Raw genomic sequence first — 27,239 nt, 5'->3', positions numbered from 1 at the left:
AGAGAGTTGAGATAGCATTAAAAAATTCCCTGTCTGTGTGGAGTCCTTGATCTCAGCCTGCCCCTAGGAAAGTGTTTTGCAAATGAGTGGGTGAGTAGTTGAATTGAGATTTTTGTGGGTTTAGAAAAATGGAAGAAAGCTTCACTGAGTGGGACAGAGCTGGAGCCTTAATTTGATGGGTGAGGGTGACAGTGCTAACTTCAATGGCAGGTGCAAGTAGAGAGGTACGGAGCCAGAACTCACCACTGCTTCTGCTGGGGATAATCACAATAACACAGAGCAACTATATATATTTTTTTTTTTTTTTTGCTAAAATGGGGCTCTGTTTGTCTGCAAAGTCAAGGTAAAGCAATACCATAAGTATTTGAGCAAGTCTGACATGATTGAGATTTGTCCCAAAAGAGAGAAAAGAAAAGCAGCCAAGTAGAAAGAAAGATGAGCATGCCTAGTCCAATTTAAAAGGAACAGAGAGACTCTAATAAACTAATTTTCATATGTAAACTATGAGTAGTAGAGAGTGCTTGCATGGTACCCCCTTACAAAGCAACCTGGATTACAACAACTGATACAATACAGGGAGATTGATGCAAGGAATGGAAGGTGATAAAAGACCACATCACATCCAATTGTGCTGAAAAGGAAAATAATCATCGGTCAAATTAAAAAGGAACTAGCAAATAACAAAGAGATTTTTGGCACAGCAACAATCAGCCTGCAAACAAATATAGAACAGAGATGGAAATTTGTACTGAGAGTGGGAAATGGGGAGAAGGTACAAAGGTAGATGGGGCTGCTGTCAGCCATCTCACCAAGACACGGGGAGATGTGTGCCCTCCTCACCAGTGCATGGGCCCATAGGTGCAGAAGAGGCATGGGGACAGATACAAGGCAGGGGCACTCAGCTGCTCCACAGGAGGGCTATGCATGGGAGGGACTGCTAATGGAAGTGTGTGTGGGGTGAGTTCTGTTCAGCATGTTATAAATGAAAGGCACTTAGAAATGTGAAAGCATTATCTACATTTTTCAAGTGTTGGATATTGTGGTTTGTTTGTTGAAATTGATCCTGAAAACATAGTTGATTGATGACTAGTTAATTATAAGGCTTTGATAAATCAATGCACTGCTTTGTTTCTGACTTCTGTAAAAGAATATGAATTGAATAGTTTTACATCCAAATATTTTTTTAATGTTGTTATTTTGAGGAAAACAATACTCAAAAGCTAAATTGTTTTTTTGGAAACATGCTTTTGATATCCTTAATTGAACAACACTTGCTTTCACAAAACTAGCTGATGCTAAGCAGAACATCCTTTACCTACTTAAGAAGCCCAGTTGTTATCTAGATGAGTGTGGGTGCACTCTCCAGAATATCACTCTAAAACTGTCAACCTGGAAAAAACAAGAGGAGGGCAATCTGAAGTCATGAGGAGGAGTGCTTACTTCATCCTTGAGGGTCCTGAGATCCCCACCCAAAATCACTGATCATGTGCAAGGAGGTGGGAGCCTATGTTAATAATTCTGGGGGGAGCACTGAATAGGTATGTACTGTGTGGGGAAAATTTTGCATATGGAAAACAAGTAGTATACATAGGCTGAAGGTCTTTTGTTCAAGGTACGCATGGTTAGGGAGGAGATATCCCCTCCTACATCCAACATCATAAATAAAGAATACCTGCTTACTAACACCACAGTGGACCTGGTGAGTTTGTTCTCAAATTTCAGATGACACTTTAGAGAAGGAATGTATATGCTTTAATTGCAGTTAACTGTCTGTAGAACTGAACATTATAACATCTCCTGCAATATATTCTTCCTAGAGTGGTCTGTCACATAAAAATCAGAGATGGCAGATAATTTAGAATACCTTGGGATGAATAAACCGTAAAAATCACAGTAAGATATGATGGCAGAATGCAGCATCAGTCTTTAATAAAACATTAGCCTTACAAAGCTGTGCATGAATTAAAGATTTAAAGATAAATTTAAAGATTTAAAATTTAAAGATCACTTACATTCCTGCAGCCTGAAACAAAGGCAGAGAAAGTTCATAGCCTCTTGTCACATACAACATGATCTAGAATAGAAAATAAAATTGTCTTTATCAAGATGCAGAAGAAGCTATCTGATTTTTAAATATCACTGACCACAAAGAACACAAAGGCACACCATTTATATTAAGCACCAAGCTTAGAATATTAAATAATCCATAGAAAAATCTCTCTCTCCCATCTGATTTTACAAGCCAAGTCAATTCATGTTCACATGGCTGACAGAAGACTACCTCAGCAAGATGAAAAAAAAAAAAGGAAGAGCATAAAATCAGGTAAGTGATGTGTTAGTGATGAGCAGCAGGCATAGCACAAGGGAAGGATAGGCTGCCAGCTGTGAGGTTCTTCCAGGCTGCCAGGATCCAGCCTTAGCACTCTGGGTTTCCTGATCTGTGCTTGTGTAGATACTTAGAATAGCCTTGCACAAAAAGTGTGAACAATCTGGAAGAGATCCATGAGCAGATCCACGCTTAGTCCATTTCACAATAAATGTACTTATGGATAGCCTTCATTAATTTAATATCCAAATCATGCTTCTTCAGTACTTGTTGTTGTGTGTGTTCGTTTAGATGTAAACTTTAAGAATCAGACCTATAAACAGTTGTATAATTAATGCAAGCAAAAAACAAAATCTTACTTGAATCAATCTTGTGTACCCTTATTCAATTTCTTCTTCATATTATCTGTATCTTCATGTAACTTCAGCTTTTTTTTTTTTGTTTGTTTTCATTAATTTATCTTGGAAGAAGTTCTTTACTCAGAGGGTGGTGAGGCACAACACAGGCTGACCAGAGAAACTGGGTATGCCCCATCCCTGGAAGTGTTCAAGACTGGGCTACATGGGGCCCTGAGAAACCTGAGCTGATGAGAGATGGAAATATTGGTGGAGACTAAAACAGCACATTCAATCTAGAAGCTGTGAACTTGAAAGCTGTATGAAAGGATCAGATTTACTATGTTTATGTTTTAACACAGCACTACATAAGAAATTTGCAGCTAATATTGATGTCTCAAAAGCTGATTATTTAATACTTGTGTCTGATTGAAGTATTTTGCTCAGTTTTGAAGCTCTGCTTTAAGTTCTAGATGTCCTGCTTATCTAGGATAAAGCTCCTGAGATGGCATGTTTCTCTTGATCCAAGATCTAGATCCAAGACTGTCATAAATAAGAACTACAGAGACAGACATCTTTGATGCAAAAGTCCAAAACATTACTCAATCATAGAATCACAGAATAATAGAATCGTGGAATCATAGTATGTCCCAAGTTGAAAAATATCTCAAAGATCATCTAATTTCAACCCCCTTGCCATGGGCAGTGTTGCCAACCACTGGATTAGGCTGCCCAGAGCCACATCCAGCCCTGCTTTGAATGTCTCCAAGGATGCATCCACAACCTCTGGGCAACCTGTTCTAGTGCATCACCATCCTCAGAGTAAAAAACTTCCTACTAATATCTAAACTAAATCTTCCCTGACTTAGTTTAAAACCATTGCCCCGTGTCCTATCACTATAAACCCAAGTAAACAGTCTTTCCTACTCCTGTTTATATGCTCAATTCAAGTACTGGAAGGACAAAATGAGGTCTCCCCAGAGCCATCTCTTCTCCAAGCTAAACAAGCTCACTTCCCTCAACCTTTCCTCAAAGGAGAGGTGCTCCAGCCCTCTTACTATCTTCATGGCTGTCCTCTGGACCCAAGAGCTCTGTGTCTTTCCTGTGCTGGAGGACCTAGGTCTGAATGCAGTACTCCAGATGAGGCCTCACAAGTGCTGAGTAGAGGGGGACAATAACTTCCCTGTCCAGATTCTTGTCCATCAGGACCCCCAAGTCCTTCTCTGCACAGCTGCTCTCCAGGAGTTCTTCCCCGAGTCTGTATAAATACCTGGGATTGCCCCAGCTCAAGTGCAACACCTTGCACTTGGCCTTGTTGAACCTCATTAGGTGCACATGGGCCCACTTCTCCAGCCTGTTCAGGCCCCTCTGGATGGCTTCTCTTTCCTCCAATGTGTCAACTGCACCACTCAGCTTTTTGTTGACTGCCAACTTGCTGAGGGTTCACTTGATTCCATAATCTATGTCATTGATGAAGGCATTGAAGAACATCAGTCCCAAGACTGACTCTTGGGGGACACCACTCATGACCGAATTTGCTGCCCCTCTGCTGTCCACTGATGCCATCACTCCATCATAGAAGGCCACCAGATTGGTCAGGCAAGAGCTGTCCTTGGTGAAGCCATGGTGGCTGTTTCAGATCACCTCTTTGTCTTTTATGTGCCTTAACATGGTAACCAAGAGGATGTGCTCCATGATCTTCCCAGGCATAGAGGTTAGGCTCACCGGCCTGTGGTTTCCCATGTCATCCTTTCTCCCTTTCTTAAAAATGGGGTCAAGTTTCCTTTTTTTTCCAGGCTTGGGGATTTCACCTGACAGTGAACGATTTTTCAAATACGATGGAGAGTGGCTTGGCAACCACATCAGCCATCTCTCTCAGAATCCTGGGTTACATATCATCTGACCACATGGACTTATTTACATTCAGCTTCACAAGGAGGTTTTGGACTTGTTCTACTGTTACAGTGGGACATAACCTGCCTCTCTCACCCACACCTAGATTATCAGGGTCCTGGCAGACACAGAGAGCACCAGTGAAGGCTGAAGCAAAGCACTTATTGAGCACCTGAGCTTTCTCCATGTCTGAGGAGGCCAATTATCCATTCTCATTTATCAGAGAGGGAACATTCCTTTGGTCTGTTTCTTCCTGCCTACATACCCTTAGAACCCCTTCTTGTTTCTCACATCCTTTGCCAAGTTCAGCTCCATCTGTGCCTTGCTTCCCCAGGCTACATGACCTTCCTTCCATTTCCTGTTGCTATCTCTCTTTTTCCTCAGTTTAAGCTGCAGGTCCTTGATCAGCCATGCCAGTTGCCTGCCTCCTGTACTTGATTTCTTCTGCTGTGTAATGGAGAGATCTTACAGTTGCAGGAGGGCATCCTTAAAGAGCTACCAGCTCTGTTCTGCTCCTACGCCCATAAGAACAGTTTCCCAGCAGTTCCTTGAGCAGCTGGAACTTGCTCTCCTGAATTTCAGAGTCCTGACTCTGATTTTTTTCAGGCCTACATTCCTTCAGATCACAAACTCAAGCCAGGCATTGTCACTACAGCCCGGGTTTCCTGCAATCTTGATCTATATAGTGCTCTTTTTAGCGAGCACCAGGTCCAGTAAGGCTTCACCTTGGGTTGGTCCATCTAGTACCTGGACCAGGAAGTTATCCTCAACAGCCTCCAGGAATCTCCTGGATTGTCTGCCACCCACCATGCTGCTATCTCAATGGATATCCGGGAGGTTGAAATCCCCCATCAGAACAAGAGATTGAGAGCACAACACTTCTTGCAGCTGAAGCAAGAAGGCATCAATAAAAGGCTCCCCCTGATCAGGTGGCCTGTAGAAGACCCCAACCACTAAATGTCCTTTACTGGACCGATCCCTGATTTTAACTCATAAGCTCTCAACTTGGTCATGGTTGTTTCTCAGACACAGCTCTTCACAATCTATCTACTTCCTAACATGGAGGGCAACTCCCTCTCCCCTCCTACCCTGCCTATCCCTTCTGAAGAGCCTGTAGCTCTCAATCGCAGTGTGCTAGTCATGAGATTTATCCCACCACGTTTCCACGTGATAGCAACCAGATCATAATTTTCCAAGCACATCGTAGTTTCCAATTCCTCCTGCTCATTTCCCTTGCTGTGTGCATTGGTGTAAAGGCACCCCAGCTGGACTTTCTGGCACACGCTACCTTTACCTCCCTCAAAACTCGAAATGAAATCTGAAGTGTTCCTCACTGCTTCCTAGAGGGAATTTCTCTGCAACTTCCTACAACAACACCCCCAAGCCCTTATCTGTCCTATGGACCTCCATCCTCTTCCCCCATCAAATCTAGTTGACAACTCTGAACTTCTCGCTCCAACTTAGAAACTTGCTTCAAAAGCCATCTAGGCGTGGTCCCGGGCAGCATGTCCCTACTTGAGTGGGGGTGGGCTATGTCACCTCCACAGGCTCTGTCTCTCCTCTTCTGCCCGTGATTCTGCGATTCAGCCGACTGTGAAGGGAACGGCGCATGCCGTGGGCACCGCTGCCCTCTGGCGGGCGAGCGACTGAGTGCATCTTCAGCGGAGGATTGAATCTCCCCGAGCTTGGCATTGCTAAAAACATGCTTCTGTGAGGCTATCCACAACTAGTTAACAAGGGAGGTCAGATAAATGATCTAGTTTTCTACTGTAAGAAAAATTCTTGTTCTCTTGCCTTTCTCCTCCCTTTCCACCCCAAACAGCACTGGGCATGCCTCTCCACTCTATCTACTCACTTCCCTCACTTCCACTTCCTCTTACCATCTCTTTCTTGCTTGTGGCCTGGAGAGGCTGCAAATCAGTAGAGTGATTATTGTAAAACAGACTTGCAAACCTCTCATTCTTGTGCCTTTTTCATCCAGAGGACAAACAAAGCCAGCTGAGCCAGCAGCCTGCCACTAGACATTATCTTGTGTGCTCTGGCAGTTCTTCCCCTTTACTCTTCTTGCTTCAAAAGTGCTAGGGTTGCTCACCAGTGGTGTCAGTAACTATGAAGTGGTTGCTTTCTATTTCCCTTAGTAGGGATACAAACACTGACTGAGCACAGGTGGAATCACCACCTCTTCCATAGGTACATACATACAGTAGTTTCTGCAAAGGCTGAGGTGAGTGCAATGTATCTTTTATGGCATGAGATTGGTGCAGGTCCCTGAAGGTCCTCTGTCTTCAGTGCCACCAAATTTTCTGATGTAAACTTTAAATGCTTACAGTAAGGATGAGCCAAAATTGACTTCATAACCTCAGTCCTACTTCCTTGCATATATAACAGAAGTTACTTCATGTAGCCTCACATTGGCTTTCCCATAAAGATCCCTATCACACTAAATGCACATAGGGTCCAGCACCCAACTGATGATTTAAGAATCTTTCCTCCCACTTTTGACAAAGTATACTTCTTTGGCTCACTGCAAATTCTTAACTAATTCTGCCTCTGGATAAGAATTTATTTCCCCCATGACTCTTTCAGAATATTTGCTGTTCTAGTATTTCTAAGCAGAATCATACAGCTCTCCACAAACTCAGAGCACAGCTAATTTTAGTTGCAGCTGTGAATTTCAACACTTCTGCAAACCAGATCACAAGAGCACCACTTGGTCAGCCCAGAAATGAGGAACGTTCAATCAGTGACCACCTGTGAAAAATCTGGTTTAAGGAACTCTGTGGTGTAGACAAGGGCAGTTAGGAAATTTTTGGACAAAGCAGAGCATCATCAAAACCATCAGTCTGTGGAACCCACAGGTTTCGTTTAAAGTGTTTCATACTAAAGGAATTTTTACCAAATTGGAAGTGAGGTCTAGAAGGAGCACAGCTTAGAATTCAGAAAGGGTTATGGGGTATTGCCACTGGATGTGGCAATCACTTGTTTCAAGCAAGTTCATCAAGACTCTTCCCCAGGATATAAAGATCTAGGAGGTGAGTATAATTCCTCATCTATACATGGAGAGATCCTGCAGCTGTCAGAGAGATTAATACCCATCAGGATCAGAAACAGGACCTGGGGAACAGAAGCTTATGAAAAAAAAGTTTGGGTATAAATAGTTTTAAGTCAGACTTGAAATAACTCCAGAATAAAATAATAATTATAACCACAACAATCATCATCATCATCATCATCATCTGTGAAAAGTAAACATGGCTTTTCAGATCTCATAGACAGAAAGGGAATACAGTTCTTATTATATAGGCCATCATAATTTCTTTTCTGTCATGTTCTGCCTCATTTACCACTTCCTTCCAATATTTCTGAGAATTAGGCTGAGGCTCATCTTAAAACACTTTCCATCAATATCCTGTTTTCCATGGGATGAAGTAAGTATCTCCTATCTACTGAATAAACTGTGCATGTGTGTGTGTGTGTGTGTGTGTGTGTGTGTGGGAGGGGGGGGGGGGGGGGGGAGGAAGGTGGGGTGTAGGAAAAAAAGCCAAAGAAACCTGTTGAGTGAGTGAATGAAGATTATTAGTTGGCCACTCATTTTGATTCAATTTACACTCTTGCTGTACTTAATTGGAACTTGTGCTGTGCATTACAGAAAGGCTTGCTGACACTGCTGAAGCACACACTGAGGAATCCAAGTTTCATATGCACCCAGGGAAAAAACACTTCTTACACTAGCAGAATCTTTTCTGATCTGTTCCCTCAAGTCTCAGTCCTTCCTCTGCTCTCATGTCTTCTGATGTCTTACCACAGAATCACTCAGGGCAAATGTATCACTTGCAGCATCCATTCAAAGTAGTATTAATGCTGAACTCAGAAGAATTTGCTCCAGTTGCTTTACCCATTAAGGTTTTGGAAATCTTTAGGAACAAAGATTCCATAGCTTTTCAAGGCAATCTGCTTCAGTGTCTGACTGTCCCCATGGTAATGTTTTTTTTCCTTATGTCAGGTTTGAACTTCCCGGTTTGATTTGAGCCTATTGCCTCTTCTGTTACAACTGTAGACCTATGAAAGGGTATGACTGTTTTCTTGAGAACCTCTTAATAGATATTGTAAGGTTGCTATATGGAACCCTTTGCCTCTTCTCTAGGCTGTGCAAACCCACATTCCTCAATCCCAAATTGCAGGGCAGATGTGTACTCCATGCCAACTATCTCCTTGCCTTTCAATGGACTCCCTTCAAGTTTCTCACTATCTTTCTTGTATTTGGGGTATAATGTGCCAAAACTGACTGCAGTGTCCCAGATATACTCTGAAATGTGCCAAGGAAAGAGAATAAACCCTTCCCATAATCTGCTGGTTAATACAGTTGTGTATGCTGCTAGCCTTCATCTTTGACACAACTCATTATGGACTTATTTTTGGCTTGCTTTACTGCAAGAACTGTTGGCTCTTTTCCACAAAGCTGCCATCTTCGCCTAACTTCATTTATTTATCAGACATTTCAGAGACAGATCCTTTCATGCACTTACATGTCTCCCCCATCACAAACAATTAAATCCTTATTATCTTCCCTCCAATTTCTTTCCTCCAAATCCAAATCTAGTTTGTTTCCCACCACCACCTCTAACAACTACGCAATCTACAATTCTGTGAAATCCTTTCTGCATCAAATATTTAGCTTCCCTCTTCCCTGTGTTTGCATCATCTTCTTTCTCACTGCTTCCTGGACAACCTTAGATCTCACTAATGGTTCTAACCCGAAGACTGAGCCAAAAGATGAAACAACTGTGAACTTTCCTCTCTGTACTGATAAAAATTTTGTGGAGAAAGTATAGTCTTCAAAAAGAGCAAGCAAAAAATATTCTTCAACAGCATACACCTTGATCAAGTATGAGTGCACAAGAAAGGAGGAAACAAAAATAAATAAATAAATAAAAAATAATCAAACCTGCTTAAAACAAAGAAAAACACACATTGCACAAATTTCTTCTTCCAAAGCATTACCCTGACCATTAGTCATAAAAATTTAGTAAAATAATTAAAAATAATAAAAATAATGCATTTTTACTTGGTTTCATCTTTAGAACAGCAGAACTTCGGGTGTTAATGTCCAAGATAATTCAACGTAAGACATAAAACAGAGATACTATAGTATAAACTTGGAACAATTATTGGACAATTGCAATTAAGTTATTACTACTTCAGATGCTGAGCAATTTGAGAAAATTGAAATTCGAGAGGCAGAAGAACCATGTGTGTGACTGCACATGACATACACATTTTCATTTTAAGATATAAATATTGTGTTTCAAAGCATCTATGTATCTGTCAACTGTCCATCATTAACAAGGAAATCATAGAATATCCAAAGTCAGAAGAGACAAAACAAAAATCTTTTGAGTCCACCTCCTGGCTCCTGGCACACAGCACCACTCAACATTCAAACCCTACATGTGAGAACACTGCTCCTTGAACTGCAGCCCCTTGGGGTCGTGCCCATTGACCTCTGGTGAAGGACATTTTCCTAATACCCAATCTGATCCTCTCCTGACACAGCTCCTTGCTGTTCCCTTGGGTCCACTGTCACCACAGAGCATACAGGAGCTGTAGACGCCATGAAGCATCCTCTTAGCCTCCTCTGCTCTGGGATGAACATACCAAGGGACTTCAGCTGCCCCTTACACACCTTGCCCTCTAGAACCTTCACCTTCTTCATAAGCCCTCCTTAGGACACCCTCTAGTAGCTTTATGCCTTCCCTATACTGTGCCACCCAAATCTGCACCCAGTGTTGGAGGTGAAACTGCACAGTGCAGAGCACAGTGGGACAAACCCTTCCTTCATCCAGTGGCAGTGTCATGTCTGATGCATCCCAGGGTATGGTTGACCTTTTTGGCTGCCAGGGCAAGTTGCTGGCTCAGATACAACTTGCCGTTAGCCAGAACCCCCAGATCCCTTTCTGTGGGGCTGATTTCAGTCTCTCATTCCCCAGTCTGTACATAGATCCAAGGTTGCCCCATGCCAGGTGCAGAATTAAGCACCCACTCTTGTCAAACTTAACACAGTTGGTGATTGCCCAGCTTTCTTGGCTGTCAAGATCTCTGCAGAATCTCTACCCTTCAGGGAGTCAACAGCTCCTTCCAATTTAGTATCATCCACAAACTTACTTAGTGTACCATCATTTCCTGCATCAAAACCATTGATGAAAACATTGCCCAAAAACAGAGCCATGTGCAATGCCACTAGTGACTTGCTGCCAGCCTGACATAACCCCATGTACTATAAAACCATGAGCCTAAATGAATGATACAATTACATATTTCCATGGCAATTTACTGGAAACAAAATATTCAAATCCCTTATGTCTGCAAAGATGCTGCTTGTCACATGAATTATAAAAAATATATATTACTTGCAGTTTGTTGCATTTGCAGAAATAAATATTAAATGTCTTTAACAAGAGTGTAAAATATGAATCAACTCGATACTGCTTATTATCTATCACACATTTAAATACCGTTTATCAAATGCAGGAAGTTTCAGCAAATCCCACAAACTGAAGCATAAATATGGTTGTGGTCTGAACGCATTTTGTTATTTCCCACCTGTTCTGTTAGCAGAACCATCAGGAATTATTCTCCTTTTCTTCCTGCTTTTGTGTGAAAATGCTGCTCTTTTAAAATTCAACTTTGTGTAGAGGCAGGTCTGTTTTGAGAACATAAGTTTTCTCATGAAGCCAGCTGCAAACTAACCCAACAACAAAATTCCCAATAGGAATATCTGACTAGCCCATTGATTAGCTCCCTCTGTACAGATGGGATTTTTCACAGTTCACATTTTTTTTTGTGAAGAAACTTGAAGTTCAGTTCCATCCCACTGTAGGAAGGGAGCAGGTTTTGACTCTTTCCTCTCAGAGTCATACCACACCCCAAACACTTTTCAAAGTTCTGCACTGACCCTGTGTGCTAGCAGAAGAAGGAAGAAGTACATTTAGGAATAGGGGCAGCGATGACAACAGATTTTGCTTCACAGATATTATGCTGTATGCTTAAAACATATATATATATATTACAGAACAAATTTAAAATATTTAAAATCTTAAAACTTTATTAAAGTATCAAAGCTACATCTTGTATGATGCCAGTCCACTATGGTTCAGAATTGGCTTACGTTAACCATATACAAGTCTAATAAATTGTCATGGAAAACTTACATACCAAAAGGTAATTTTGCACATTTAAACATCAAGTCTAAGGGAAAACAAGATTTTTTTTTCTTTTTTTTTCATATTATCAACACTCAGACCAAAAAGGATCTGATTCAGGATTCTGTGCACCTCTTCAACATACTTCAGTAATAAGAGTCAGCATGGTGCATGCTAATAACTGCTTTATTTACATGCAGCATCATAAAAACTTCATCTGATTTGAGGACTCCAGTAGAGGATTTCAGACCTCTTCCTTGTAAACCTAGCATTGCAGTTACAAAATAATAAAAAAATTCAGTTTTACCTTCAGGATACATAAATAAAGCACAGATATTTTAATTTATTTGTGTACAGAAGTTTTCCATACAGTTTGAAAACTTAGGCCTCACAAAAATCCCAGTATGGTAACCCAGTGCATGTACCCTCATTGCTGAAATGTCTTTTTTGTAACAGAGAGGAGTTGAATTAATTCTTTCATTAGTTCACCACAGTCCACAACTCCTAGCTTCAAATCTGTTTTATTTATTTTCTATCACCATATGAATTCAATCAAATTGGTCAGTGCTATTTATAAAAACAAGCAAGGATACTGCAATATACAAAGCATCTTTACTAATTAGATTTTATGACAAAATTCTCAATCTCTAAACATACATTTTCTAATGAAGCACAGTTCAGTACTGCAACTCTTATTATTTTACCTATTTCAGTATCACATTCATATTTCTCCACCATCGATGGTATAAGCATTCAACATTTTCATTTTCATCACTGTAGCTCCTATAAGGTTTGAACCACCCTATCAGATGCAGTATATGGATTTCTGGATGGGGAAAGAAGCAAATCTCATCATCTGAATAAAGCAAACAGATAAAAGGGAAGAAAAAAAAAATCTGTCCTTCTACAGGTCCACTTTTGGAATGTTGAGCTGGAAGAGTTCTTTAAAGGTTCTCTAGTCCAACTCCCTGCAATGAACAGAAACACCTACTGCTCGATGAAGTTGCCCAGAGCCCCTTCTAGCTTGATCTTGAATGTCTCTAAGGATGGGGCATCCATCACATTATTGGGCAACCTGTTGCAGTGCTTCCCCACCCTTACTGTAAAAAACCTTTCTTATATCCAGTCTAAATCTTCCCTCTTTTTGTTTGAAACCATTTCCCCTTCTCCTATCACCACAGAATGTACTAGAGAGTCTGTCTCCTTCTTCCTTATAGCCTCCCTTTATAGGCTGAAAGGCCACTACCAGGTCTCCCCAGGGCCTTCTCTTATTCAAAACTGCACAGAAATATCTATATCTATCCTAGCAATTGAGGCCAGATCTGTGGGAAATAAATGTATTTTATTGGTTATATGGCTGGTACCATATTTGTTGGATTTTTATTTTTACAGTATTCCTTAGCATGGATAATAGCAAAGCAAGACAAATACAAGAAATATATATGCAGCAATATTTCCATTGGATAGGCTGTCCAAAAAAAGATAGGATACTATACCTAAGCGCTAAAGGCTCATACATGTGTGTAGATACTATCATATATATATATGTATATATATACTGCATATATATATTTATATACAGAGAACACACACACATACATATACATATGAGTGCAGAAACTATGAAGTCAGAAATCCACTTTGGCCTATTATACTGTGCCTAATTTCATTGAGTTTATTTCTATGCCCGCCTTGTTTACATATATGTATACTCATATTCCCTGAAGATTGGGCTGTCAACGCATCTTATCCATCTTATTTCCAGTAAAACTCATCTTAATTAGTAAATACTAATAGATTTTGGTAATGTCTTTTTGTCCCCAGGGTAGAAGCAAGGCAGTGAGTACCGTTCTACATACTTATCAGATGAGTTCGCTTTATTATCCTGTTCTTTTAGACTTCTTTCCTTCCCAAAACAAATCTCTGTGTCAAGCTAAGAAACAAACAACAAAAATAAACAGAAACTAGCTGACACCACTATTTCGTGATGAGGAATATACTGTCTCATTACCCTTCCCTGTACTTAATGCTTTTTTTTTTTTTTTACTTTGGGTTTGTGTTTTCCTTGGTGAAAAAAAGCAAAGTAAGATGCACTTGTGTTTTAGCTTTCCATTTCTGGATAAAAACAGAATGGTCCTGTTCATGCTATACTTTGTGGTCAACTTTGTCTTTGGTTTGCTTCACAGAAATTATATCGAAACCAAAAAATCATGTCCTTATAACTGTTGTTTAGAGTCTCCCACTGTGTAATACAAATCTTCTTTCTGGTAATCACATGACGTTTTTATCTCACAAGTATGTCTGGTCTACTTCCTGTTTTGGGTTTTCTTATTAGACCAAAGAATAGGTTTCAAGAACTGATGGTGGAAGGAGAGAGAATGAATTGGCAGTTACAGTAGAATTCAATTTCTTTTTTTCTTTGACAAATGCATTGGAAGAAGAAGAAAATTGCACTAAGCACAATAACAGAAATAAAGGGCTTCAGAGGAGTCTAACTGCACCAAAAAAAGTACCATCTCCATCCAAAGATATTTTAGCTCTTCTTCGTGGTATTGTAAGTTGAAGTTCATCCCCTTCTTCTAATTTTGCAATGCCTGACAAAAGATTTGGAATATTTTTAGTTAATATTTCACAGACATCATTTTCATAAAAGTTGTTCAAAATGTCATGGCATATCTTAAAAAAAATCTAAACATGACTCATTACTTGTAACAAGTGCTTGTTTTGTCTTTAGGCACAAAGTTCAGACCACTGAAATCTCACACTTAACAGCCTCTGTGGAGCTGGATCCACCTTACTTTCCTTTGCAATTCCATTCTGTGCTCAGCATGTCACAGTTAACTTAAGCAAAAAATGCAAAAAATAAAAAATAAAATAATAAAAAAATCACATAACTGCAGTGCACCCAGATTGCGCATCTCATGGTGATGTGACAGCCAAGGTCAGCACTGGGCACTGCTGGTCCTAGACCACTGTTCCCACAATTATGGAGGAGATTTCATCAGCTTTACCAGACAAGTGAAGTTAGCAGACATCAGGTGACCCACTGTAACTGTGGAACACAGAAGTCTATTTCCTTCAAGCCACACAACAGCTGATGTGACAGATGAAAGCACCTAGCTTTCATATTGCATTCACTAAACTGAGAGCAGAAGTGACTTCTGCAGCAACACACTCAACAACATGAGATGCTGCAGAGAAGTTTTTTTTCCAGGTGAAAGCAAGTGGTGGGATTCTGGAAAGCAGGAATTGTGAAGTGGCATGAGGGAGTAGAGATTCTAGTTAAGAAACAGTGGCGGGGAGCATAATACAAGGGTGGGAAAAAAAGATACATGAAACTGAAAGTAGTTGTGATGTCCAAATATGTAGATTGAGGGACATGAAGTTTGGACAGCCTCAATTTCTGTGAGGGAAAACAAAATAATTCCTTCCCAGTCCCATTTGTTCAGTGCCATCCAGCTGCCTGTTACTGAATGTCACCCACTTTTTACACAAGACACTGAAAAAAAAGATGGCTTTTATTCAGAGACCTAAATAGAAAATAGCAAAGCTGAAAATCCCCAAGTCCACGAGGAAAGAAGAAAGGCAGACAGATAAGAGCTACTGAACATGATTTGATAGGCCTAGACAGTAATTCCTGAAATGCTACAGCAGGAAAATACATAAATATTAAGCACTGAGCTTACTGGACTTGCATTAAATATTGTAGTGGGTCTTATTTTGTGGTGTTTCTGATTAGTGTAGTCAAAAATCTCATTATAGAAATAAACTCTTTTTCATCTATCCAAATAATAAAACTGTAGTAGTCATTATTAGGAGTAGAGATCTAAGCTGATAGTGAACATTCTTGAAAAGCCCACAGCAAGGTGTGTAAAAATTGGGTGGCTAAAATTCAAGTGTGATATATTGAAGCAGTACACAGCTCCTAAATATTCTACTGGCACAGTCAAATGAAGAATTCAACACCTAAGTTAAGCTCAGTATTCTTCTAGGACAGTGCCTAGTCCTTTTGTCTGCTTCAGGCAATTAACTGTAAAAGCACCAAAGTATTCAACCATTTTATAAGGTTAATGGAGAGAGGGGAATTGCTGAGATCATGCAATTAGATGCAGAAAGTCCAACTGCTGAGGCTTTATATAAAGCCATACTTTTCAAAAGTATTCTGCAGTTTTGCAATTGACTGGCTCTGTGAATGAGGTTCGTTTTCTTTATAACTCCCACAATCTTTAATCACCCACCGCTACAGATTTTGTTTAATACAGTTTATTTGCAAACAGCAAAGAGAAAAATTGAGATGTTTACCAGCAGTATAGCAAGAATTGTTCGGGTAAGACTGTGGCATATTTTGGATACAACGGAATAATGTCACCAAGCTGAGATCATCACCAAACACGTGGGCTTTCTTCCTCTGTATTAGATGTCCCATCGCAAATGTTGTATCAGTATATAAAACCTACAGGATGAAGGAGTACAGACTTCAAATGTATTGTATGGAGACATTAAAAATCCTTTAAAAGCCAGATCCTGGAGTGAATTGAGCTTTCTTACCTGGCCATATATAAAAAAATATCCTGTTTCTTTGATTACTATTTTATTTCCCTGTTCTTCCAGAGCTGTTCCACGCTTAAAGCTCAGAAGCCAAGGGACAATGCTTGAATCATCTAAAAGAAACAAGAATTTTGGAGTAATCAGAAAACAAAACAAAACACCAACCCACAAATTCACTTCCCTAGTTTTCATCTGCCATAAGCTAATAAAGCTGACTTTTAGTTACGACTTCCAGTCTCATTCACTGGATTTCCCCCTTAAAAGAGGATATTTGCAAGAACTGTCCAGATGCAGAGACTGCATTATTATATTTTATTATTTTAGTTCTAAATCAGGCCAGATAACACATTTACTGATTTGAAGCTTGCTAAAATATGGGAAAGAGCTAAAACATGGAAAAGTGAGCTATCAGCCATAGAATATATTCCTACCTTTCTGTTGGATATCACTTTTGCTGTCAGCAATCAATTGCAGGCAGGCCTGCAGCACTGCAAAGTGAAAGCATACAAATCATTTGTAGAATACAGTAAACTTTTGAACTACGTAAAAAAATAATAATAATAATAAAAAAAGGAAGAATATGAGAAAAAAAGAATCTCACTCTCAATGGCAATTTGAAAACAGAATCTTTCTATTGATGTCAAGGTAGATCTTACTCAGACATGCCAGAATAAAATTTATACTGCACTGTGTACTTCTTTCAGAGAACATGCAAATAAGCATGAGCCTCAGATAGCAACATAAATTATATTTGCTTGTTTTAATCTTTGGTCCTAATACAGTTTGCAAATGCAGCAGTAAGTCAAATGAGGTAGGAACCATCAGATCAATTAGCTCCATTAATTTTCTTTGCAAAAGCTCAAAAAAAAAAATTAAAAAAAATCCAACCCTGCCAGCTAAGACAGATACCAGATTTGCTAATGATATTTACTATATTACTTAAATTAGTTTCCTGTCACGGATTCTGTGAAAGGTTAATGATATATATTGGCTACAGAGTAATTTCAAAAATAGCAAATATATGTAGATGTACTTTCAGTGTATTTTTTCAGGAAACTACATTCTTTCATCCTGAACACTAAGAGAGAAAGTACAGAAATGAATGGTAGTAAATAAATGCACACATAACAAATAACTTTGTATGTGACAAAAAATGATGCATTACTCAAAACTGTAGAGGCTGAAGATGCTAAAGAGTAAATAGGAGCTTGATCTGATAAAAAATACTGTGGTATTTTGAAACAAAAACTCCAAAGTGATACAACGATCTTTTATTTATTTATTTATTTTAAATAAATCTGCTAACCACCTCTGTAAGTGAATAGGATAAAAGACAAGTGGATAGAGTAGATTTCCTTGAAAACATCTACTTGCAGGGGTATTCTGAAGGCCAGAATGCAAGTTGTTACATTTACTACACTCTTCAGAAATCAGAAGTAATTTAAAAGAAGAAAATTCTGCCTTAGATTGCTGAATCTCCATTTTTGCTTGCCTTTTTCTTTCTCCAAGTAAAAATGCTATGGGCCAGGATCAGACATGCTTGCTATAAAGGGCAGTGCCTTACTCCACAAGATCACATTTCTATACCAGTCAGTGGCATTGCTATGCCAAACCATGTGACCATCTGTGCCCACCTCTCACTGCACTGCATGGAAGTCAGGGTTGGAGAAGAAAGCAGTCTTCTTTCAAGGGGGTTATCAGCAAATACCAGAGTAGGGCTAGGTGCTGAAAAGCACATCACTGGCACTGACAGAATGTAGGAAAAAATTCAAGTGTGGGAATGCTTCAAAGCCTCAAGAACCAAATAACTCAAACTGAACCCTACTGTCATTAACAGGAGCACTGTCCTGCAAACTCCCATTCTGGAAGTCAGTCAGTACTTCCTATAAGATGACAAAAAACCTGTGGATTTTCAAAACAATAATTTAAAGGTATCTAAATTCTTGAATCATAGAATCACCTGGGTTGAAAATGACCTTAAAGATCATTTCGTTTCAACCCTCCTTTGCTGTGGACAGGGTTGCCAACCACTAGACCAGGCTGCCCAGAGCCACATCCAGCCTTGCCTTGAATGCCTCCAGGGATTCATTGCCTTTTGCCAAGGAAAAGGAAACTAAATAAACAACAACAACAACAAAGTCTTATACTTCATTAAGTTTTTAAATCTCAACTGTAACAAAATGTTCTGAAAGAGAAACTTCCAATCAAATACAAAATATCATTTCCTGTAATTGCACAACAAAGCACATCAAGCATTTATTTCACAAGGTATTCATTTACTCCTCTTTGGAACGAAGCGCGTTCTTAGTGAAGGTAATATGTAGGTTCCTTACTTACTTATTTCAGCAATCCAAATCAAAATTTTCATTCCTGTTTTCAAGGGAACTCATCAGTGTTGCCACTGGAATTTCCACTAACCAAACAAGAGAGTAAACTAGATTTGTTATCTAGATTTGTGTTTGTTTCATTGCAGCACTGAAATACTAGTCATCTTTCCTGAAAACTGCCACGCACTAATTGAAATCAGCAAGTTCAATATGGTCTGAGAACGTTTTCATGTATTTTAAAACACTTAACAATTCTGCTGCTTTCTGCACGTATCTGATGTCTTCTCTCTGGTGACAGCGACAGGATTTGAGGGAATGGCATGGAGCTGTCAGGAGAGGTGCAACTGTGGGTTAGGGAAAAGTTCTGCAGCAGAGGGTGGTGGGCATGGAATGGGCTGCACAGGGCACTGGGCAAAGCCTGAGCTGATGGAGTTCAAGGAGCATTTGGACAGTGCTCTCTGACACAGGGTGTGAATATTGGGTGGTCCTGTGTGGAGCCAAGAGTTGAACTCTGTGACCTTTGTGGGTCTCCTTCTACTCAGGATATTGTATGATCCCAAATCTACATATACTTCCCCACATAGCCATCTTTTCTGTTAGTGTATACGTATTCCACAGTCTTCAAAGCTCAAAAGAATAAAGTAAATTTGCTCATCAGGAAGAAATACAGGTACAGAAATGTCATTCATGACAGTAAAGAAAACAGAAATCAGCACAGCGACCATTTTATCTAAAGCCACAACAAGGAAAAGTAATATCCTAAAAAACTGTTTGGGGGATTGATCACCAATATGCTTTAAAAACAATTGCTTGGAAGCCACTACTAACACATAACTATTTCCAATCACAGAGACAAATACTTCTCTTTGACCTCAGTGGAACTATACATGTGCTTAATGTTAAATAGTTCATTGAAACAAATTCAAACCAAACAAGTTTACCACTTATTAAACAAAAGGAATGGATATAAAAAGTTTATTTTCTGGGTAAAGTAATAGGAATTTTCAGTAAAAATACTGATGTTGTTAAGAAATGTTAAGAATTCCATTCCTAGAAAGACTCAAATCTTACCTGAAGTACAATATAAAAAATACACACATGATCAAACATGACTTGAATATTTACTATCACTACAGAGCTGAGTAAATAAAAAGCTCGAACTGAAAGGCCTCAGTTCAATGTAGATTAAACCTGAACATCAGTTTTGTAGTCTGGAGTATTTTGGGATAGTTAATAATGTAAGTAGAATACATAATTAATAACATGCTTTGTAAAAATGTATAAAAATATCTAAAGTGAACATCACTGAGAAGACTCACTGTACAAAACAATGTGTACCTAGAACAATATGAGGTCAGAGTGCCCTGACCTCTTCTGATTTCAGACACAAGTTTTGCTTTGATGAGAATTTTTTTCTTGTGATGTAAACTGTGCTGTGGTGTGTGGGTGGGAGAAGAACATTTCAGAATCTTCTTCCATGAACTAAACGACCAATTCTGAAGAAATTAGTGCTTTCAGATGCCCTTATAAACCACAGCTAGCACATGAAGGAATATGTTCTCCACCATTTGAGCAATGTAACCACAACTTTGAAAAAAAAAAAACCAATCAAACAGCCAGCTTCTGTAGAAGGATAAGAACTCAGCTTTCTGCATAATTTAAGACCTATCTGTAAGGACAAATCCCCCCTCCAATGCAAGTTTTTGTATCATTTAACTTCTGTAACCTTTTTAATAGTTTGAAATCTAACTTCATCCAGAGAAAACTGCAAGTTTGTTATATGCAAACTTGCACATAAATTTTTAAGCTTCAGTATCTGAGGCCTGAGAAATCTATCTCATTTTTTGCTGAAACAAAAAATAATTAAAAAAAACCCTGAACTTTAAAAAACAGACCTGCTTGGTTAGGTTCCAACTTTGGTCATGATTTGTTCTCTGTAGACTTCCTGAAACATGTTATATAGTAGATAATTTAATTTATAAATGATATGCATGTTCTTGGATGATGTGCACCTTTCCTTAGGTTATTCATTTCTTATCATTAGATATCTTCCTTTTCTTTTTGCTTGTGCAGGTTTACAGACTATTTTATTTGTTGATTTTTTTGTTACAGTGTTTTTATGTGTCATTTATTATGGATTAAACCAATCCCTGCATAAAAATTGCTTGGTCAAAGTAACAGATATGACCTAGATCTAACAAATGTCTTTGAAGTACTGGTAGCATTATTTTGATCTTAATGGAATCACCAATAACAGGTTAGAATCAATGTAATGAGGAATAATTTACTAACATTTAAGAACAGTTTATATAGATTTCTATTACACAGCATAAATTAGGATGTTATTTAAAAAAATATTCTGTTTATTTTAGATTGCACAGTAGTCTGCATACAAAACACTCATTCATTCATTCATTCATTCATTCATTCAGTAAGTGGAATCCTTCAAGTAAAATTGCAAGCTCTGATTAAAGTCATTTTCTACCCTTTCACACTGAAGGGCATACTTCCTTTAGAGTTAGCCTGTTGTCAGCAGAAACTAAAAAGAATAACATCTTTCAAGAAGTAAGCTTTTAAAAATACACGTATTAAAAAATGAAGAGAGAGAACTCTTGTATTTCCCCTCTTGGAACAGTAAAATAAGAAGTAATTTGAGTATTCGGTGAGGGAATTTCATGTACATTTTTTTAGACTTCTTCTTTTAGAAAGAAAATGCTAGCTTTTCTGACTTCAAGATCTCTGAAATCAAGTTCCACTTGTAAAAGTTCATGCCATCTCTCTCATGGAGACCTGTCGTCTCGCTGGAGGTGTTCAAGGCTGGGTTAGATAGGGCTCTGGGCAGCCTGATCTGGTGGGAAATGTCCCTGTCAATGGCAGGGGTTTGGAACTAGGTGGCTTTCAGGTCCTTTCCAACCTAAATAATTCTGTGATACCATGATTCTATAAAACAACACAGCGAGTCAAACTAGTTTGCATCAGAGAATGTACCACTCTGTGGATGGAAATATACCAGCTTGACAATAAGGCAGTTGTACCAAGAACAATGGCAAAGGTGATGCCTTCTCACAACTTACACTCTATGCTTTTATGATATTAGTTGTTTTGTGTTAATGCAATTGACATAGAAGAACTTGAGAACTGCTAGTGAAAAAGTGCCAAGTTACAATGCTGGGTTATCCTGTTTCATTGCTATGTGGACTTTGGGTTTCTTCCATATACACAAATCATACTGTTTGAGATGGATAACCTCAATATATTGAAATAAACAGCCACAGGTGCCGTGATCTGATCAAATGAGAACTTTTTCCTGAATTTGAGTTTACAGAAGATTTGATGCTCACTTTCCTAGCTGACCATGGGAGTCAGAAGACACAGTGATGATCAGAACAAGGCACCTAGAGAGTGTATGAATTAAACTTCCTGTTCTGAGCTGCCTTGTGTAATGAGTTCTGTACCTTGATCCTGGACTGAAGAACTCAAATATCTCAGAGAGCAGCATACTGTCAAGGCAGACAGTAACTGTGACAAGGATAACAAGGAGGGGTTTCTATTTCAGCTTTCCTCTACAGGCAAAATTTAGAAAAAGACAAAAATGTATCTCGTTTCCTAACTGTCTTGACATGACATCTGCTAGAAGTGGTTAGATGATCTATCTGTCCACATAATAATAAAACCCTCCATTATCTCTCACTCATTGTATCAAAAACTCTTGTTCTGGCTGCTAACTCTGTAGTTCTATTTGTAACTGATACTCAAATCCTATTTCTTCAACACACTTGTGTTGGAAATTTTCTCAAGACACAAAATGTACAAATACTAATGACTAATACTTTCATGCATGAACACAGACTAACATCTAGCCTATAAAAACACAGAAGAACAGCATTGCATTGGATCTATTTTTGTTCAATTGTCATTTTAATTTAAACTATGATTTGTGGACACATGTAAGTGTAAGATTTGTAATATGATTCTTTTTCTTCTGTTTATATACAAAGTAAGATAATTGTGTAAGTAAACAGTTTTGTAGTATATCAGTCTATATGGGTTTTCCTTTCAAATAAATGTTCACATTCTGTGATGTTATCCATATACCTTAATTTGAAAGCTTAATTAGAAGCTCAGATGAAGAAAGATATATGGATATATTCAGAGGTGACTGCCTGGGGAGAATAATTTTAAGCCAGCCAGAAGCACAGCTGAGGAACACAAAACTCTCCTCTCCCCAAGCACTCTCAAATAGCAGTAAGAATAAAGATTAAAACTACTGTGAAGGGAACTGATTAACTTGCAGAGCGCTGATGCCTGTAACACTAATTTAAAAGAAGACAAGTCTCCTTATATTTGGTGGTAGTTGTGATTTAGGTTTAAAAGATCACTAGCTTTTATCTGGAAAACATTACGGTGGGGAGAGCAGGGAAGTTCTGTGACTACCTCAGTTAAAAATAATCTTCAAGAAAAAATGATTGAAGTAATCTCATCTTCAGCCTTATTTGTGAAATCACTCTTAACCAAAACTCCGAACCAACGATTATCAACATAAATAATATAACATAAATAAACAAAATAGAATAAACTCAATTTAAGCCTATGGATTTGGGGTCATTTCCTAATTGAATATTCTCTGTTGAGAGACTTGGAGGTAAATTGAGTGATAGTGCAATAGAACTTAGATTTCAGTTAGCTCTCTGAATCCTGTCTGAAATACATTTCACATTAAATAATCAAAAATACATTTTAAGCAAACTCTGATTAAGTCTTTAGTTACAAATTATTTCATTTTACCTTAATCAGTAATTCAAGATATCAGCTTCCATCAGACAAAGCAATCTGAAAGTATCTAAGGAGACTGAACTGATTTAGCATTTCATTTTATCATCCATCAATGTATTGGAAAGACAAAAAAAAAAAAAGTAGGAATTGTATTCCTGAAGAAAACAATTGTATCCCATTAAATATATCAACATTATAATGCACATCAGAGATGTTTTATAGAGCATAGTATTCAGTATTTGCTACAGCACCTTTGAAAAATGCCACAGTATTAACCTTATTGAATGGGCATGCCTTTATTAGTTTTTCTATTTATATTAATAGATGGTTTTATGCAGAGATAATGCTAATCTTCTGAATTCTTTGTAGTATGTCTTTTCAGACAGGTATAAGCAAGCATTTCTCTTTGAAAGCTCCTACTTCCCTAAAGTCAAGGAGCTTTGTTGCTACTTCTCTCTTTTAGGATGAGTATGTTTTCCCAGAAAAATGACGTTACAATTGTTAATAATAGCTTTCCTTTTTTTAATATTCACCAGAGAGAAACAAGTTAAGCATTACCCTGATCTGAGAATGATGGATTTAGAATCAAGCAACTGCCAACATGAAAAAGTTCAAGTCCCCATACTCAACACTACTGTTGATCACTGAGAAATACTTGAGTGACAAGAACTGGGAACCAATGTCCAAACTTCAACGCACAGTCGGCAGGAATATCTGGTACCTTAAACAGTATGGTAATAAGATTAGAAAATGCCGTTCAGAGCATCAATTAATAATAACTGTATTTATAATTTTATAGTTCTAATAAGCTTTGGGAGCAGTACTTAGCTTAGAGGAGGAGACAGGAGGCAAGCGTTGCTTCTTGCTTCAGAAAGCAATCAGCTTCAGCATCCCATCCCACTCTGCCCAGTGCTATTTACCTGTTTCTTCTGTGTGGACAACAGACCTTCTGCCCCTGTTTCTGCTCCCATCCCGGATTTCCTTTTGGAAACTTTCAGCTGGGCTAGGACCAGGCAGCCTGTTCTCCTAGCAGGGACAGACAGCAGTCAGTGCGAGAAGCCCATCTCCTGCGAGTTCATGCCCTGCAGCCATCACGCACGCTTACCTGCCTGGCGCCAGCTGCAGACACTTGCAGGAAGGAAGAAACAGGGACACCTGCTTTCTTGTCACCAGGGACCACAGGTGGCTGCTCTAGCGGAGACCTTGCCCGGACCCTGTAGATCAGCTCACTGCGCAGAGCTTCTAGCTCTGTTTTCAGGGTGATAGCATGGTAAAGAGACGCTGCTGCAAGGCAAGAGGACAGGAGCATTGCAAGCCACAGGAATGTGACAGAAAAAAGTCCCGTGGTGCCTGAAGCAGCACCGGGGGGGCCAGAGGGAGAGGAGGCGGTATCCTTCTGCTGGATGACGTGCACACAGTCCACGGATTTCATCGCTGTTCTTTCCTCACTAAAGCCAGACGGAGAGTTCAGCTGTCCCCTTCCGAGGTGCAATCCATGTTACCCGTTGCTCTGTGAAACTAAGGGCATCCAGAATAAGTGAACAAAACGCCCAGATCATTTCCTGTCATATGAAGCCGTTGATACAACCATTAAACCTAATGTACAGAGTGAACATCTGATTCAGTCTCCGTTTAGTTTTCTCCTTTCTGTGCTGCATTCTGGCAATGAGTGCTTGCCGATGAGCTCTTGCTCAGTCTGCCTTCCTCCTTTCATTTTCAGCTATTTATTTTTGTGGCAACTCGCTTTCACCATTTCCCATTATCTTTAAATTTAGACACGACCAGTACCATGGGTATTTAAAACCTTATCTACAAGTGCAGAAACAACATAAGGTTTCTTTGCAGCATATCTCTGAGTGCTACTTAAAAGAGATAAACATATGTCATTATGCATGCCTGTAAATATATGCATATATGTATATAATATATATATACATTATATATCTGAAGTGACTGTAAGCCTATGGAAGTAGCAACCTATTGAAATATCATTTTGGGGGGTTTTCCTAATCACAGTGGTGAAAAATATTCCCAGGTATGAATAACAAATTACTGGTCTCTCAAGTGCATGAAGTGGCAGAGACTGCAGTTCAATTCATTATGCACATGGAAAGGGATGACTTCTAATCAAGCTCATCTGATAAATGAGACTCCACTGTAGAATTCAAGGACCTGCATTGATGCAAATGAGGACACAGAGTGAGGGAGAGGAGACCTAGAAAATGGGAAGGAATAAGAGAGGGAAAAGAAGAACAGGAAGAAAGAAAACAGATGGGTGTAGAAGAAAAATAACGTTTAGAGAATTTTGAAAAGGGAAAGTTTTTCAGGTGAATCCTTTGTGCCTGGCCTCAGTTAATCTTTTTGTAAGATTTTACTGATCCTTCCATCTTATGCCCCTGAATCAGGAATTCTTCTCTTCTACTACAATTTCCCAAACATGTGTCTGCTTTTTGTATTGGCTTCTCAGAAAAATAAATAAATAAATTCTTCATGAAGGGTTTCAGTGATCTGCACCAGAAAAAATGAGAAAGATGAAAAGAATCACAATTAGGACTAAAACCAACAGTTCAGCCCCCACTGCAAACTGTAATTTTTGGCCACATAAGTAAACTTTAACTGCATGAGAAAGAGAGAGCTTTTACAGGTCTGTTCAAATACTGTGCAAGTGAATTGTATCTTCTGATCTGTCAGAACAGTTCAGATCAAGCCGATACTGTTGAGAAGGAGAAAGATGGAGCAGAAATAAAGTAAAAAAATTATGTAGTCCCTCCCAAATCTGTTTCTTCTCTGGGAAATTGGTGTAATTAAAGGCTTTATCACCTCCCATTGCAGTCCAAGGTATTCTTTTCCTTGCTTTGCCACCTCTAACAACTACTCAATGTCCTGCATAGATATTCTTTTCCTAAAAGCAGAGAAAAAAAATAAATAGATACCACACACTTCTAGAAGGCATCTATGTACCTTGAAAAGTGATATGGAAACTAGCATATAGTGGAACGAGAGCAGAATACCATACCAATACCATAACCTGCCTGTATCTGTTTACAAGGCTAAGGTGCAACTAAGGTGGGACTGCATTTTAAAGGAAATTTACGATGTATTATGGTAGGTTTTTGGCACACAATAAGCAGTGATTAGAACTAAACAGATGTGCCTTGAAGTATCAACAGACATCAGAATGTTACTATTCTGTGTTTCAAAATAATATGATAGCCAGAAAAGGCATGCTATATAAGCAAATGAAACAAAGTGAGGAAATGAAATTCATAACTTCCTATCCAGGAATACTGGGAAACAATTGGCCAGTGTGGTCTCTGTGGTCATTAACATACAAGAAAATAGCTGATGGATCTGTAATTAGCATCAATCTCATTACTTCTACAGAAAACAGACTGTTTCCATCTCCCACATCTTTAAATGGGTTCGCTATTTGGGCAAAATAATTGCAGTGACACAGAGGTCTCCTGTAAGACATCTGGCTTTGGCTTGCTCATCGTTCTGACAGATGAAAACTTCAAAGGGAAGAGGAGGAAAATCAGAGCAACCCACACATAGCAAATTCTTGATTCAACAGGTGTTTCTGTTCAAGTATCAAAGGGATCAGTCTGGTTTTGATGGCATGCTGTTTTACAGTTTCACAAGCATTTAAGTGATTAGAAGGAAAATACAATTGTTGATGAATTTTGCCATGACAGAAATGCAGTGGAACAATAAATAATGACACTGAGAAATCAGTCGTGAGGGGAAAAAAAGCACAAACTGCCTATATATTTACATAGTTGTACAACTTAACATTTTATCACAGTGAAGTGAAGCTTCAGTAAATTAGACCACAAAA

At 38.8% G+C, this 27,239-nt stretch overlaps 1 protein-coding gene across 1 annotated transcript; it reads right to left on the bottom strand.

The window, feature by feature from the left end:
- Positions 1-13,609: 13,609 nt before the first annotated feature.
- On the bottom strand, positions 13,610-25,197 carry TNFSF13B (TNF superfamily member 13b). Its single transcript, XM_065740975.1, has 6 exons — positions 24,507-25,197; positions 24,322-24,427; positions 16,733-16,789; positions 16,302-16,414; positions 16,056-16,206; positions 13,610-14,347 (listed from the first exon to the last, which is right to left on the bottom strand). The coding sequence occupies exons 1-6, from the start codon at positions 24,831-24,833 to the stop codon at positions 14,235-14,237; spliced, it is 867 nt and encodes a 288-aa protein (XP_065597047.1). The 5' UTR covers positions 24,834-25,197; the 3' UTR covers positions 13,610-14,234.
- Positions 25,198-27,239: the final 2,042 nt, after the last annotated feature.

Source organism: Cyrtonyx montezumae, unplaced genomic scaffold (assembly GCF_038088225.1).
Source record: "Cyrtonyx montezumae isolate F1298 unplaced genomic scaffold, pur_monq_1.0 scaffold_3, whole genome shotgun sequence".
NCBI classification, from domain to species: Eukaryota; Metazoa; Chordata; class Aves; order Galliformes; family Odontophoridae; genus Cyrtonyx; species Cyrtonyx montezumae.
This window is presented reverse-complemented; position numbering and strand designations above follow the sequence as displayed.